Source organism: Manis pentadactyla, chromosome 14 (assembly GCF_030020395.1).
Source record: "Manis pentadactyla isolate mManPen7 chromosome 14, mManPen7.hap1, whole genome shotgun sequence".
Lineage (NCBI taxonomy): Eukaryota > Metazoa > Chordata > Mammalia > Pholidota > Manidae > Manis > Manis pentadactyla.
This window is the reverse complement of record NC_080032.1, coordinates 35,508,726-35,525,448: the sequence shown is the minus strand read 5'-3', so window position 1 is coordinate 35,525,448 and position 16,723 is coordinate 35,508,726. Positions and strand designations below refer to the sequence as shown.

General features: G+C 34.8%; 1 protein-coding gene across 39 annotated transcripts in view; it reads right to left on the bottom strand.

Moving 5' to 3' along the window:
• The window catches only part of CLASP2 (cytoplasmic linker associated protein 2), a 207,596-nt gene that overhangs the window by 88,154 nt on the left and 102,719 nt on the right, over window positions 1-16,723 (bottom strand). For all 39 annotated transcript variants that reach the window (XM_057491788.1, XM_036892293.2, XM_057491791.1 and 36 more), the window contains 4 exons: window positions 14,499-14,591; window positions 11,087-11,232; window positions 8,312-8,447; window positions 654-724 (listed from right to left, as the gene is read on the bottom strand). In XM_057491788.1, coding sequence (XP_057347771.1) covers window positions 654-724; window positions 8,312-8,447; window positions 11,087-11,232; window positions 14,499-14,591 — 446 coding nt within the window. The remainder of the gene's footprint in view (window positions 1-653; window positions 725-8,311; window positions 8,448-11,086; window positions 11,233-14,498; window positions 14,592-16,723) is intronic.

The following is a 16,723-nucleotide window of genomic DNA, read 5'->3' as shown; positions in this document are numbered from 1 at the left end:
AAATCCAAATAACTTAAAAGGTAATAATGTCTTTTTCAGCTTTTTCCTAACATTTAAAGTACTTACACAAACATATTAACCAAAAAAGAGAAAGAGTTCTTCACAGCTTTCTTAAACATCAAATGCACAAATCCTGTTTTTTATTATTGATAGTTATTAAAAACTGTAGAAATCTTAAGGACAGATTGACCAACTGACCTAATAGGTCTATTTACTCTGTTCTAAACACTATGTTCAAATCTACTAATGTGTATCTCATTTAATCCTCATAATTCTATGGGTTTCATACCATTTGCCCACTTACATATGTAGACATGGAGGTTCAGAGCAGTTAAGTAATTGCCCAAGATGGGGCAGCCGATCAGTGGCAGTTAGTTATAGGACTCTAATCAAGGCCTGACTTTAGACTCGATATTCTCTGAAAACCAGGCAGCCAGTGGCCCAAATAAATCAAAGCTTAATATGATAAAACTGAGAAATGTGGGTGGTCATAATAATCACTGCATTCCTTTTCCCTTCTATGATCTAAGAGAAAAAACTTTTATTAAGGCTTCTGGAAGGCAAGAAATTAATGACAACCAATTTTTGTGCCAGGCTAAGAATTAAACATAATACACTATTAAGCTATACTAAAACAAATTTTGGAAACTTACCTCCTCACAGGAACTGATTTTGATGTGCAATTGCTTGTTATTAAAGGTATAAGTCTGGGTACGTGAGTATGCTGAAAAAGATGTTTTAGAAAAGACTGAAAAATACTGTACATGTCACATAATCCCTCCTTGTATTTGCCTTAAAGTATCTAGTTATATGGGGAACAGGACAAAAATATCCTAAAATCAGATTTTGAAAAAAATTAACACCAGTCAAAAAGTTTCCCCAAGTGAAGTAACAGTAATGATGATACAGTTTCTGAACGACAGGTGTGGCTGTAACATAACAAAGACAAGTTAATTGTATAATTGCAAAGAACTGGTAGGACAGTGCACTTTTTAGGAAAGGAGCACTAAGAGGATCTGAGCATGGATCTGTCATATTTTCTGAAGAACCATGGCTACTGTTGGTTGAAGACTTTAACTACTATGCCATCAAAGCAGGTAAGCAGAGTGAACCTACAAACCTAACTATTGGGAAAGTACTTTGAAATGTTGATTTTAACTAAATTTTCATTCTGGCTGAACTACAGCTCTCTAGAATTCAGATAAAGTTCAATAGATATAATCTTCTGATTTCTATTAGTAATTCTTAGGCTCTTCTTCAGTGAAGCAAACACTAAAATGTTCATAATAAACATAAGAATAAAATAGTAACCTAAGCATATCTATTTGATGCTTTACATCTATTATTCTCCTGTGCTAATGGTTCAGGCTGGGTTACCTAGGAACAGGTTCTGAGATGGAGTTTAGCATGCAGGGTATTAAGAAGTACCCTTGGGATCAATGCCTGTGGAAGGGAGATGGAAGCAGGAGTGGGCAGAGGAAGAAACTGATGTGTGATACAGCTCAAGGGTATCTTCACTAAGAGCTGTTAAGGGGCTGTGGAGCTAAAATGGCCCTTCAGAGCAGCCTTGAAGTGGACCAAGATGGCCAAACTTTTATGCTTCCGTGTCAGTCTGTTATGGTATGTGGGAAGGATAGGGGAGGGGCGAGACCTTGGGAAAGGCACTCTCTGCAGAACAGGCAATCCTTGAAGAGGTTGGCAGCTGAAGGCACTCTGCCAACAGTACTTTCAGTACTGGGAACACTAGTCTTTCATGGGAAGGAGAACGTGTGGCTCATCAGTGTCTAACGCAATCAAAATAAAGGGGAAAACTTGTTTCAGTGACTACAGAGGGAAACCACCCACAGATCTGAAATTGCCCAAGATGAGAACAACATTCAGAGGGATGACCTGCATGTTCCCAGCTGTTACATTCAGCATGGAAGGGCTCTGTGGATCTGCTACCCTAGAGCATCCAGAAGAACCCATTTCCCAAACATCACTATGGAGTTAAAGCCCAAGGGGACTCCCTAGCCACAACACACTATATAGGAAATCTCACTTGCCACCATACCCCTACAGCCTACCCCAAATCCTACCATTGATTAACCCATATCCAACCCAGTGGCAGGGAGTCAGGAATCTAGCCTAACTATTGCTATGCCATATTCAGGGGGAGCTGTTACCAAAGGAAAACAAAGAGTGGCCTTCACAATTACAGATGAAGCATTCAACCAAACATCAAGTCAGAACAATTTAGACTTTACTTAAGTTATTAATACAAGTTGACGAGTGAAAAAAAAAAAAGGCTGCTCTAGAATTAAGAGAATCAGGAATCAAACAGAACAATCTATGGAAGTAGTCCTGGGAAACAAAACACAAGAAACAGGAAATAACTAAAACCACCACAAGAACAAATACCTCATCTGTGTTTTTAGTAAGATGATAGGATAGTATATCAATAAAATGAGACAAGCTTATGAAAAACAAGCAATTTGAAAACAATATATTAAGGAAGTTTTTCTGAGAACATGTTACACAGCTGTGAGACGAGACAAAAAAAATCATTTAAGAAATGATAAAGACTTTGAGAGTTCCAAAATCTGTATGAAAGTAGAATAAAACTTGGTAAAAAAAAAAACAAGAAGCAATAAGTAAATGATCTACAAAAATCACCATAAATTTAAGGAGAATTCATCATGAAAAATGATCTGCTCCTAGAACTGCTGGGGGAAACTCCTAATGGATTATTCTATAAAGCTTCCTCAACTTTTGTTTTCGTATGAAAGAATCAAATGGTAGCTCACTTCTTAGAGAAATAAGAAGTTAAGAAAACAATTCTGAGGGAAAAGGAATGTGAACCTAAAGTCCAATTTTTTTAGTTCTTATGTAAGGGCAAGGAAAAGCCATTTCAAAATATGTAAATTAAGAACATGAAATACACATGAAAATTAAGAACACACTAACACCAAACAAGAATTACCCAGAACCAATTAAAAATGGGAAGAGTTTACTAATAAACACTGGTCAGGAATGAAAACTTAAAGTCCAGTTAGTTTCAATTACTGAAAATGAAAATGTTTTTGTTCAATTTTATTATAAAGGAGAAAAAAATAACATGCAAAGGTGGAGAAAGGAGACCAGAAATTTTATTACTGACAATGACAAAGAAAAGGGGACTTCTAAGAAATTAAGAGGAAAGCGCAATAAACAGAAAACAGAAATGACAGAAAAAAAAGTATTTCAAAATGCAAAATGGTAATAGTCAAAAACTGACCATACAGGAAAGTAAAGAAAATAACTATTAGAGGAAAGAAATTAACAAAAACTACAATCAAAATTTGCCAGATAAAGCTAGCTTTTTAAAATACAAGATCATAAAGAACCTGAATAATTTAAGTATCAAAATAGATTTCATGATGAACAAAGTACTCATAATCTATAAACAAATTCCTTATCTTGCAAACTAAAGGACTACAATGTAAATTTATGATATCAATAAAATTCAAGTTATTTACCAAAGAAGAAATCATACAACTAAATTCTCAGATTAAAATATGATGAAATTACAAAGTGATAAGAACAAAAGAACCACCTGAAAATGCAAAGAATATTATCATGTAATGCAAAAAAGAAGCTGAAATAGGAATTACACATGATTAAGAAAGATGAAATAAAGAGAATGTGGTCAATTTAAATCACTGGGGTGCTGCCAATGTCACACTCAGAAGACCAATAGCTTATAGATTAAACAACAAAAACTATGACCTAAGATATAAGAATATACCACAAAAGCCTAGGGTGGGGGAAAAAAATTTAAGACAACGCAAATCAAAGAAAGGAATTAAGAAACTTAAATATAACAATTAAAAAATTAGAAAAAATTAAAAGAACCCCACTTGGAACCAATACAACTAAAACTTGAAGCTTATAAAGGAGCTGTAACAATACCTCCTGCAGGTGCTTAAAAAATGCTAATATAACCACAGTGGCAGAGATTTAAAAAAAAAAATTAAGAGGATACAGTATACAACTTCATGCCAAAGACTTAAAATCTATATAAAATTGGTATTCTGAGAAAAACACAAATAACCAGTACTACCTCAAAAAGAGATGTAAGAATATCATTACAAATGTTATTAGATGACTTCAAAGGTCAGCAAACCCTAGTAAAAGAATAATGCAACAAAATACATAGAAACGGAAAAAAGGAATTCCACAAAGGACATATATATTAAAATGAATGTCAAATTGTTAACTGAAGTATTAGCCAACTGAATCTAGCAGTATCATAATGTACAATGGCCAAGCAGAATTTAGTTCACGGATGTACAACACATAAATGAAAAATTTATCTGTTGTACATTCCACAGAGATGTGAAATCTATTTCTGACCAAAATTTAGTAAAATATGAATAGAAGTAAATTCCCATAATTCAATATACAACATCATACAAACCTACACCAATCATATTTAAAGTACTTACATTAAACTCAGGGGCAAAACAAAGATCTCAATTCTCACTATTTTTCAACACTGTTATGAAGGAGCCAGATTTAGAGAACCTTAAAAAAATTAAGAACAGAAAAAGAGGACCATCTCCATTGATAGATCCTTTTTTTAATAGGCACTAGATTTTATATCTGAAAAAAAAAAACCTTCTAGTACAGCAGTATTAAAAAGAAACTTTATTTCTTTAACAGGGAAGGAAAAACTGATCAAGAAATTGAAAGGGCATTCAAGAAACAGACATATATATGTATTTCTACATATCTCTCTACCTCTCTCTATATATGAAAATTTACTACATGAAAATGATGGCATTTCAAAAAAGGACTAAACTACAATTCACTACATTCTACTAGGTCAACTGGTTTTGTTTTTGGGGAAGATCATGTTAGATACCTATACTTTACACACACAAAAAATCCAGTTAGATGTTAAGAAACAAAACATTAAGGTTTTAAACAACTGAGTATTTTTATAACTGTATAATGGGAAAGGTCATTTTAACTGTAAGAGGAACCATAAAAGGAACACTGTGTCAGTGCATAAAAATGTTAAAGTTCTATATATAATAAATGATAGTTTAAACAATACCGGAGAATTGACAGGCAGAAAACATTTGCAACACAGAATATATAAAAGACCTTAGAAGTCAGTGAGGAAAAAATTCACAGAGTATAAACTGGCAAGCCAAAGAAGAAATACAAAAGGAAAAAAAAAATCTTTCTAAAAATAAGAGATGAAAGAATATGAAATATTACTCCATTTATTAAATAATAAAACCTTTAAGAGACTGATAATATACAACGTTGGTAAAAGAGAAAAAGGACCCCCTAAACTTCAGGGAGAAGAATGGTGGGGACAATTTAATGTTGTCTTCTAATAGAGAACTGATTTAGACAGTGTCTCGTAGGCACACCTCAGAGATACTGTGGGTTCATTTTGAGATTACCATTTGCACTTTATTATTTTTAATAAAAAGTATATCACAATTAAGTGAGCCAAGTGAATTTTTTGGTTACCTAGAGCATACAAGTTGTTTATACTATATTGTAGTCTGTTATATGCATAATTGCATTATGTCTAAAAAAAAAACCCCAATGTGCATACCTTAATTAAAAAATACTTTATTGTTAAAAAATGCTCACCATTAGCTGAACTTTCAATGAGTCATAATCTTTTTGCTGGTGGAGGGTCTTGGCTTGATACTAATGGATGGTGGTTGCTGAAAGTTGGGGTGGCTGTGGCAATTTCTTCTTAAGAAAACAATGACATCTGCTGCTATCAATTGACTATTCCTTTCACAAAAGATTTCTCTGTAGCTGTTTGATAGCATTTTACCCCCAGAACTTCTTTGAAAATCAGAACTGATTGTCTCAAACCCTGCTTCTATTTAATCAACAAAGTTTATGTAATATTTTGAATCCTTTGTTGTTATTCCAACCATCTTCACAGTGTTTTCACCAGGCACAGATTCCATCTCAGGAAACCACTTTCTTTGCTCATCCAAAAGTAGCAGCTCCTTATCCATTCAAGTCTCATCATCAGATGGCAGCAATTAAGCCAAATCTTCAGGCTCCACTTCTAATTCTAGTTTTCTTGCTATTCCTATAACATCTGCTGTTACTTCCTCCACTGAAGGCTTAAACCCCTCAAACTCACCCATGAAGTCTGGAATCAACTTCTTCCAAACCTGTTAATATTGATATTTTGACCTCTTCCCATGACTCATGAATGTTCTTAATGACATCCAGAATGGCGAATCATTTCCAGAAGGTTTTCAATTTCCTTTGCCTGGAGCCATCAGAGAAATCATTATCTATGGCAGCTACAGCCTCATGAAATGTATTTCTTAATAAGACTTGGAAGCTGAAATTATTCCTTGATCCCTGGGTTGGAGAATGTATGTTTGGGTAGCAGGCATGAAAACAATATGCATCTTGTACATTTCCATCTGAGTTCTTGGGCAACCAGGTGCACTGTCAATGAAGATATTTGGAAAGGAACCTTTTTTTTAAGCAGTCTGTCTCAACAGTGAGCTTAAAATATCCAGTAAACCATGTGGTAAACAGATGTGCTGTCATCTAGGCTTTGTTGTTTCATTTATAGTGCAGAACACTGGCAGAGTAGATTCAGCATAATTCTGAAGGGTCCGAGAATTTTCAGAATGGTAGATGAGCACTGGCTTCAACTTAAAGTCCCCAGGTATATCAGTCCCTAGCCGAGAGTTAGCCTATCCTTTGCAGCTTTGAAGCCAGACATTGACACTGTCTCTCTTATCTATGAAAGCTCTAGATGGCAACTTTTTTCCAATATAAGGTTGTTTCATCTACATTGTAAATTTGTTTAGCATAACCACTTTCATTAATGATCTGAGCTAGATCTCCTGGGTAACTTGCTGCAGCTTCTCCATTAGCACTTACTGCTCCTCTTACACTTTTCTGTTATGGAAATGGCTTCTTTCCTTAAACCTCATGAACCAACCTCTGCTAGCTTCAAACTCTTCTGCAGCTTTCTCACTTCTCTCAGCCTTCACAGAACTGAAGAGAGTTAGGGTCTTGCTCTGGATTAGCATTCGGCTTAAGGGAATATCCACTAAAACTTTCTCCATATCAGCAGTAAGGACATTTTGCTTTCTTATCGTTTGTGTGTCCACTGGAGAAGCACTTTCAATTTCACTCAAGAACCTTTCCTTGGCATTCACAACTTGGCTAACTTTGCTTTGGTTCAAGAGGCTTGGCTTTCAGCATGCCTTTCTTGCTAAGCCTAGTCATTTCTAGTTTTTTTATTTAAAGTGAGAGAATGCAACTCTTCCTTTCACTGCAACACTTAGAGGCCATCATAGTGTTATTAATTAGCCTAATTTCAATATTATTGCATCTCATGGAATAGGGAGGCCCAAGGAGAGGGGAGACAGGAGAACAGCTAGTTGGTGGAGCAGTCAGGACACACACATTTAAGTTCATTGTCTCATGTGGGAGTGGTTCATGGTGCCTCAAAACAATTACAATAGTAACATCAAAGATCACTGCTCACAGATGACCGTAACAAATATAATAATAATGAAAAAGTTTTGAAATATTGAGAGAATTGCCAAACTATGACAAGAGAGACACAAAGCAGGCAAATGATGTTCAAAAAATGGTGCCAACAGACCTACTTGATGCATGGCTGCCACAAAACTTCATTTTGTAAAAAATGCAGTATCTTTGAAGCACAATAAAATTAGGTGTAGCTGTGTATGTATGGACAGGGATGCTGCCCAAGGACATGCAGCTTAAAAAGCAAGTTAAGACATATTACATATTTACACATATGTAAAATATAAATACTACATTTACATTTTGTGGTAAATATAGTTTGTATAGGCACAGATGTTTGGAAAATATATAATAAATGGCTAGAGTGATCAGTTGTAGAAGAGTAGAATTCAAAAGGGGAGTTATTTAACTGGTCTTTGTATACCTTCAAGATACGGATGGTGAGAAATACTAAGAATTTGCCTGTCATCTTTTACCACAGCCTCTAACATTTTTACTGTTTTACATTTGCCTGTTACTACCCATAACATGATTAAACAAACACATGTACATGTATAACATGTTATATTCTGTATGCTTGCATGTTTACTTTGTAATCCTCTGCATTACTTAACTGTTCAATAATAACTATAATAACCATGTATTGCTTTTATTATCAGAAAAATAGTTCAAAGTGATTTTTCCCTGGGGGTTAAAAGAAAAAACAATGACTTTTTGAAGTACATTGAAAGAGAGAGAGAGGGAGGGAGGAAGAAGAAAGACAGAAAAAAAGAAAAGAACCTACCCGGATGATGAACCTGATTGCCGCACACCCAGAAGTTGCCATGACTTTTGCACTATTGGGGACGAGATTAAAAAGCGTAGGTACAATGGCTTCAGCGCCATGATCAAACTTATTTCCCAAAACTGTTGAAAGATGGCTACAGAGGAAGACAAAAAAAAAGGTAGAAAGGGAATTGCAAATATTATGTATTTCTTTCTTTTTCCCATCCATTAACAGTCTAGTCCAAAGTTGAAATTTGGTTATTTCACCATCTCTTTGCAATGGCACTTGGAGAAGCCACCTGATCTCAGAATTTAACCATTAACATGACAGGTAAAATATTCAGCTATACTTGTTCTGATATTTAGTCTTTATCCATTAGTTATTGCCATTCTGATGTCCCAGTATCAAATTTAAGTTCAACATATTTCATAAACAAGCTGAAAATCTTGCCCACATCAGTACTTATCCAGACATTCTCTATTTGTACTAATGGTAATGGTACCACCACTGTTTTAGGACAAATACTCTCTGACATCTTTGGTGTAGGATTTCAGAATTCTTGACAGAAAATACAGGTCTACCATTCACCAGTAGTTGGGTGATCCTAAAGACTTCTGTCTTCTTTTTCCAAATTTGTAGTTAAACAACAATACAGCCTTTAGTTGTATGATTTCAGTTAAAACACTTAGGAAAGATGCTATAATTACTCATAGTTCTGACAATGCTTGTGGTAATTGGTTAATTTTTACATATTTGTATCTTATATAAAATACATGGTTGGGATACAGTTTGCCCCCAAAATTCAGGTTCTTGATACAAAGAGATACTCAGACTCAGACCTATTTGCTAATATTCAGGCATCCAATGTCTAAGCTCACAGGCAAAAAGCAGCCTCAAATCAGCAGCAGAGAGGTAACAGCTCCCTGTGCCTGGATGCCGTCTTCCTTTCAAGAGTGAGTTTTGTTCTGGTAGGCAGGTAATGTACTTGGGAATCAGCTTGATCTTTGTAAGCTGACTGGGAGGAGACTTCTACAGAGCTAGTTTAGTACTGTTCCTAAACAATTCTGGTTCACTGCCGAGTGCTGGGTGTTCCCACAAGGTTTCTCCATCTGGCTCACCAGAACTTGAACCTATCCCACCTCTGGGATTTATTGTTTACCATACAGGTTCCAGCAGTAGTTCTTTCTGGTCCTCAGGGAGTTGCACATTTCATATGCACAGATTAGTATTCAGCTAGACTATGATCATAGGATCCCCTATGCAGATTTCTATAGCTCTTTTTCTGTGTACCTATCTTTTCTCCAGTATTCAGCACTGCAAATTTTCGCCATCTTAGTGCCCAGAAACTCCAGTCTGTTTGTTCAACTCAGTAAAATTGCCTTCCTCTGCTTGGTTCTCTTTCCCATGGTCCAGACAGTGCCTCCAGATCAAACTGTGCTGACTGTACTGCTCAACGGCTTTTTGTTTCTTTCAAGAATCAGAATCAGTCCTGTTCTGTCCACTGTCCATAATTTTAAATGGTTATTTTACGTATTTTGTCCAGTTTTCTGCAAGAGGGCCAGCCTTATAATAGTTATTGTATCATTGTGTCAGAAGCAGAATTCTTATCATGTAATAGATTTCAAGGTAACATTTTGTGGATTTTTGTTCTGCTTTGTTTTATTAATAAGATATTCAATTATTTTGGTACATTGCTTTGTATTTAGCAATCTTGCTAAAGTCCCTTCATTACAATATTTATCTACAGATTTCTTGTGGTTTTCTGGCTGGAAATTATGTCATCTCTTAATAATGACAGTTTTGTTCCTTCTCTTGCAATCCGCATGGTTTTTATTTCCTGTTGGGGGTTTTTCCCCCCGTTTTAAATAGGACATCTAATACAATCCTGATTAGAAATAGTAATAGTAGGCGTCTTTGTGTTATCTACCTTCAAAGGAATGCTTCTACACTGACATATGCAGGTTGGGAGTATTCAGGTTGGGAGTAAAGGTAAAAGGAATCTAAGTGTTCTACCATCTTTGAATTTGGGGGAATATAAACATATGGAATAAATTTAGATCTTGTTAAGTTAATTATGCATGTTATAATTCCAAAGTAATTATTAAAATATCAGAAATAGCTTAAGATCCAAGTTAATAAAGAGAAAATTGAATTTAGCCAGTTCTCAGACCCATTCATTTTCTTTTTATACTCATAAAATTAGTGACCAAAAATACACTAGTAATGCTTCAGACATACAGATACATTTTAATGTTGGTATAAAGTGCTGTTAAGAAAGATTAAAAAAAAAAATCACAAGAACTGAATCCTTATGTGATAATTTTAAAGAATATATGTAAATCTATAATTCATAATATGTAATACATAATAATAACCTTTTATGTAAAAAATCATAATAAAAATGATTTTTAGATTATATATATGTTTTTTTTGGTTATTCCAGTACTGCTTTATTAATGAACACTGAATCAATGAGTACTAAATTCACTCATAAACAATACATATCACATGGGGGAGGGCAGTTGGGGAGTGGGTAAAACAGATGATGGCAATAAAGAGGCAAAAAAATTGCAATTATAATATGTTAGTCATGGGGATGTAAGTACAACATAAGGAATACATTTCATAATATTGCAGTATCTTTGTATGTTGACAGATAGTAACTATGTCTATTGGGGTGAGCATTTAATAATGTAGACTACTGTCAAATCACTATGTTGTACACCTGATAATACTGTGTGTCAACTATATTTGAATTAAAAAAAAGATATATCACAAAAAGAATATACTTACGCTACAGTAATGCAAGCTTCTCTAACCACCTGGGACCTAAGATCCTTAGCTGAAAGTTTAAGTGCTCCATCTAACAAGCGCAAATGTTGGAAAAAGCAATCATACTGTGCAGCTCCAGCAACAAGCAATGATCGAATTTTCTTAAGCTGAAATAAGGACAATTTTCATTACTGACATAACAGGTAGCAGTGCAAAAAAAAAAAAAAAAAGCTACCTAACTTCATTATTTGAACAAAATTTTAAAAGTAACATTTCACTGTATTTCCAATATAACTATATATTCAGATATTTTAACAGTATTAAGTGTATCTTATAAATAAACATGCAAGCCAAAAAAAACCACAACTGCTTCTGGAAAAGAACACTGCATATTTAATTATATGTATAACAGACATAGGTAATATGTGAACAGATAAGTATATTTTAAAGTTTTAAGGGGATCTTTCTTTTTATTGTGGTAAAATACACATTAACATTAAATTTACTATATTAACTACTTTAAAGTATACAATTCAGTGTAATTAATGAAAATGTTGGGCAACCATTACCACTATCTACTAAGGAGTTTATTTTTTTAAAGAAACAAATTAAAAAAATACATTCATTCATAAGCAAAAGTACAGAACCAAACGACCAACCATTCAGCCATCTTCATGCCCATTATCACACTTATTTTGTGAAACAAATAGCTGTCTCTCCCTATTTCTATATCTATAGCATTACTTTTTAGTATAGGAATGTCAAGTGTTTTCCATATAAACAACAAACATACCTAATAAAATTACATCAATCAAGAGATACCCACAGGTGCACATCTATGCTCACACATAACTCAGAACCTAAAAGTTTACCTACCGTACCCATTATTATGCATAATTTCACATTAAACTGAGGTTTTCTAGAATTTTAAAGATATCTTTAAAATTAAAATAGTTGAATTAAGCGCAACATACATAAGTCACAGGAAAGGCAGTACAGCAAGGAGAAGACAAGTAATGACTCTATAGCATCTTACTACGCTGATAGACACTGACTGCAATGGGGGTAGGGATGAGGACTTCATAATATGGGTGAATGTTGTTGAAACCACAGTGTTGTTCATGTGAAACTTTCATAAGGCTGTATATCAACAATATTCTAATAAAAAAAGAAATGAAACTAAAAAAAAAATACTGGATTAAATTTGAAAAACAAAAAATACTATGAATATTAGAAAAAATTTAAAAGAATAGTTGTATAATCTTAGGGTGTGTAAGGAAAGGAAACTATCATAAGCAGAAGAGAAATATGGCTTCTAAACAGGTTAACTAAAAACAAAACATCACAGTATGGTAGGAAAAAATTATCTGCAACATGTAAACGTGATACACAAAGAATGACAATAAAATAAGAAAAAGATAAATAATCCAGTATTATATTGGGCAAAATATACAAAAATGTGCTTACTAGTGATAAGCAAATGCTTATCACTAATTTTCCTCCATCAGACTGGCAAAAATTTAAAAGACTTTATAGCATCCAGCTCCAGAAAGAAAACAGATGTCCTTATTGTAAGATTATGAATGATTAACACCTTTGTTCAAAATATTTTGGCAACATCTATTGTAACTATACATATTCTTTACCTGACAACTCCACTTTAAAAACTAATGTACAAAAATAAAAACACTATTGTTATAAATGTGTGCAAGGATATTTGCTGCAATATTGTTAAAAATAGCAAAAAAAAAAAAAAATTTAAGTTCATCAAATGAGAAATGGTTCAATAAATTACATGGTGCCTTTTAACTAAGGAATATATATATATTGATCTGCATCCAATAAATATCTGAGCAACTATTATATTATATATGAGACACCTACACCAAGTGTACTGAATGGGCATGATTTGTTAAGTGCAAAAAACCCATTACTAAGTAATGTATCTAGCTAGTATGATCTCATTTAATTTTATAAAAGGGGTAGGTGGGAAAAAAAACTGTTTATCTTGTCATACATTTCTGAGTACACATCCATAGAAAAAGTTATATTCTGAAATGCAAACATTTGTTTCCTTAATAGGGAGTAAACTACTGACTTTTTCCTTTATAATCTTCTGCACTGTTTCACTTACTCAATAAGCCTGTGTAACTTTTCTAATAAAACTCTTAAGTACAAAGTTTGTGTTTTATATAGACAACATTTAATTTGTCGGGTTTCTCCAAAGGTCACCTGTGACAGAGGTCTTTCTATATCAGACCAATCTCAGAACTGAAGAAAGAATCGTAAATCATATTTAACAAATTTAGAATACATTCTCTGTTAATATTTTACTATCTTAAAATATTCAGACTTTCTCTCAAAGAGAAGCTAAAAATTATCTTTTGATTTATTAATCAAAATGCAGATTAGGAGCTCTCAGAACAGAAAAAAGTCTTCAAATGGAACTCCTCTGGCTCCTTGAGGACACTGAGGAAACTCATTTGGTACATCAGATGTAAATTTGACAAATTCACACACTTTAAAATACACAGTTTTTGCCCATGTAAATATTAATTAAAAATTGATTAAACATTTTTTTCAAGAAATTTAAGCTAAATAAAACAATCTTAATGCAAGGATATCAGACTGTTTTTAAAAAATTTTTTTTATTAAGGTATGATTGATATACACTCTTATGAAGGTTTCACATGAAAAAACAATGTGGTTACTACATTCACCCACATTATCAAGTCCCCACCCATACCCCAATGCAGTCACTGTTCATCAGTATAGTAAGATGCCACAGATCCACTATGTGCCTTCTCTGTGCTAAACTGTTCTCCCTGTGACCCCCCACACCATGTGTACTGAACATAACACCCCTCAGTCCCCTTCTCCCTCCCTCCCCACCCACCCTTCCACACCCCTCCCCTTTGGTAACCACTAGTTCATTCTTGGAGTATCAGACTGTTTTTTAAGTCATGGGTGAAAAATATCACATTCAGAGAGAGAGAGATGAGAGAAGAAAGAAGAAAACAGATAAATGGACATACTGGTGTGAATTTATGTCAACACTCAAAATAGTGAGGATGCAGGCAAATGAGCTGCTTCACTGATAAACTTTATAGGAACTGAGAACAGTGCTGATGAACAACTATGTAACCCACACAGAGACAGGGCCCTGAGGCATCAGTGAAGCCCACATTTCCCTGGTCAGTCAATAAGAGTCCATGTGAAGAGAATAACAAATGGGTGAGATAGGCTCCACCTGTTCAAAACTCGCTCAGAAAATTTCCACCATCTCAGTGTGTCTTCCAGAAAGAAATGTTGCCTATGAGACTCTCTATTTCCTAAGTGAATACCATATAGTACTACTACTGAATTTCCATGTTTTTGAAATAGAACATTGAAAAAAGAGGAGAGGTAAGAAAATAAAAAATATAAAACTTACTGCATTAGCACGCTGATCCCAGTCATGTTTGTCATCTGACAAAATCTCCCTGATTTTATTTAATGTTTCTTCAAGTTCTCTACTAGAATAGATCTTAAAGATGAAAAATTATAACATTAATATTTTCTTGCTATAAGCAGTATCAAAATTTTACCCTAATGTTTAATCTTTCACTTAAAAACAATTATTTCCAATTCCAGCACCATTTGTAACAGAAAATGGAAATACATCAGAGACAATTAATGCATTCATGTGTCTTCCTTACCTGTTACCCTTGTGCTATCTCTTCACTCATAAGTAACTTCAAATACACTCTTAAAATGTTTTGTTATTTAAAAACAGGATGCAAATATTCTAAGAATTAATAAAATAGGCCTAATTCCTCAAAATGACTTTAGGTATATAACTTATCTATTATATCCTCACCCCCACTAATATAGCTACTATATGCCAACATAGGGAGATGTTAACAGAATTATTGGCTATAGTCTAAGAGGCTATGTTTTAAGTTAGTCCCTATCCCCACCCCATTGCTAGGCTGTAGCTTCATGCTTTATTTCCTCTGGAGTTAGCAGCTTGCCAAATACCATTATCCTTTCATTCATTTAACAAGTATTCACATAACAGAGAAATACCATGCTGAACACCAAGGATACCATGGTAAGAAAAACGGGCACGATCTTATAATCTAATCAGGGAGAGAAAAAAGAAACTAATCAAATGCTATAATGTATGAAATTGCAAACAGAAAGTACCACCAAGGAGAATTACATAGTGCCATGAAAATCTAGGGTTTTGCACTAGCTAGGAAAGTCAAGCTTGGAACGAGAGCTAGAGGATGAGTTGGACATCGTTAGGCCAAGTGATGAGAGATTAGCCTTTCCAAGAATGAACAACATGAGGAAAGGCTCTGTGACAGAAAGAAACTCAAAGAAAGCCAGAGCACAGGAGTAAAGAGTGCAAAGGGGACCAGGGGAAAGGCCAGTGATCCAAATATAAGTAATCAGTGCACATATTTCTCTCTGTCACAGTCGAGGTGCAGCAGCAGGCATGTGACCCACATCAGTTCAATCAAAGTGCATCTCACAAGTTTTACAGGATCAACCAGAAAAGACACAGAAGGTTGTGAGGGTGTGAGGCTTGAACAACTGTAGCAATGTTGCTGGCCATGGGGGAAGACAACACAGCAGAGGAATCCAGAAATGAGAGATAAAGAGAAATGGGGTCCTGGCAATACCATCTGAGTGTAGCACATAGACACCTTCATCACAACAGCCCTACTTACATCTTTCACTTTCAACTACCATTAAATTCCCCTTTTTCTTAAAGCCAAACTAAACCAAACAGCGCCCCTCCTTCCCACCCCCGTAACAAGAGTACAAAGCGGAGCAGGGAATGAGACAAGGCTGAGGAGGTAGATAGGAGAGAGACTAGGTGATATTCTGTTAGAGAGATTGCCAGAGGCTTGCATCTGAGCTAGTTCCTGCCTGCCTGCCACCTTCCTTCATAATTGTCCTCCAGCAGTATTTCAGAAGAAAGGCAGGCCCCCAAGCCCTCCCAATCTTATTATGATGTATTGCTCTGGAATACAATGCAGGCTCCTCTTTCCCCAGTAAGGAAAAATGGGTCAACAAAAAAATGTACTTCAGTGAAGGGGTACAGAGTTTTTTAAACATTCTTTTTTAGGGGGTTATATAAGCAAAAGAAATTTGAATTCCAGTAAGTTAGGAATTTGTTGCTGTAGAATGATTCCTAGGTTTCTGACTTTAATAACTAATTAAATAATGGTTCCCACATACACAACACTGGAAGAGTAGATCTGTACGGGGGAGGTCATGAGTCTTACTTCAGAGAGGCTGAGTCTGAAATGCCTCTGAGACGTCTAAAAGGACTCGTCAAGTACACAATTAGTGTAGAAATGGTGCTCAAGAGAGGTCTGGCTTGGAGATAAAAACCTGTGCGTCATCTACATACAGGCACAAACTGAAGCCATGGGTTTCAAGGAAGTGACTTAGTAAAGAGGGACCAGAACTAACCCTTGAGAAATTCCAATATTCAACAGCCAAGTAGAGAAGGATGTGCCTGTAAAGGAGACAGGGGTGAAGTGAACAAAGAGGTAGAGGTAAAAAAAAAAAGGAAGACTCTTATATCACATGCACCTTAAAAATAAACAAAAGATGTAGTTGGACACTGCAATGCAATATGATTCTCAACTCCGTGGAGCC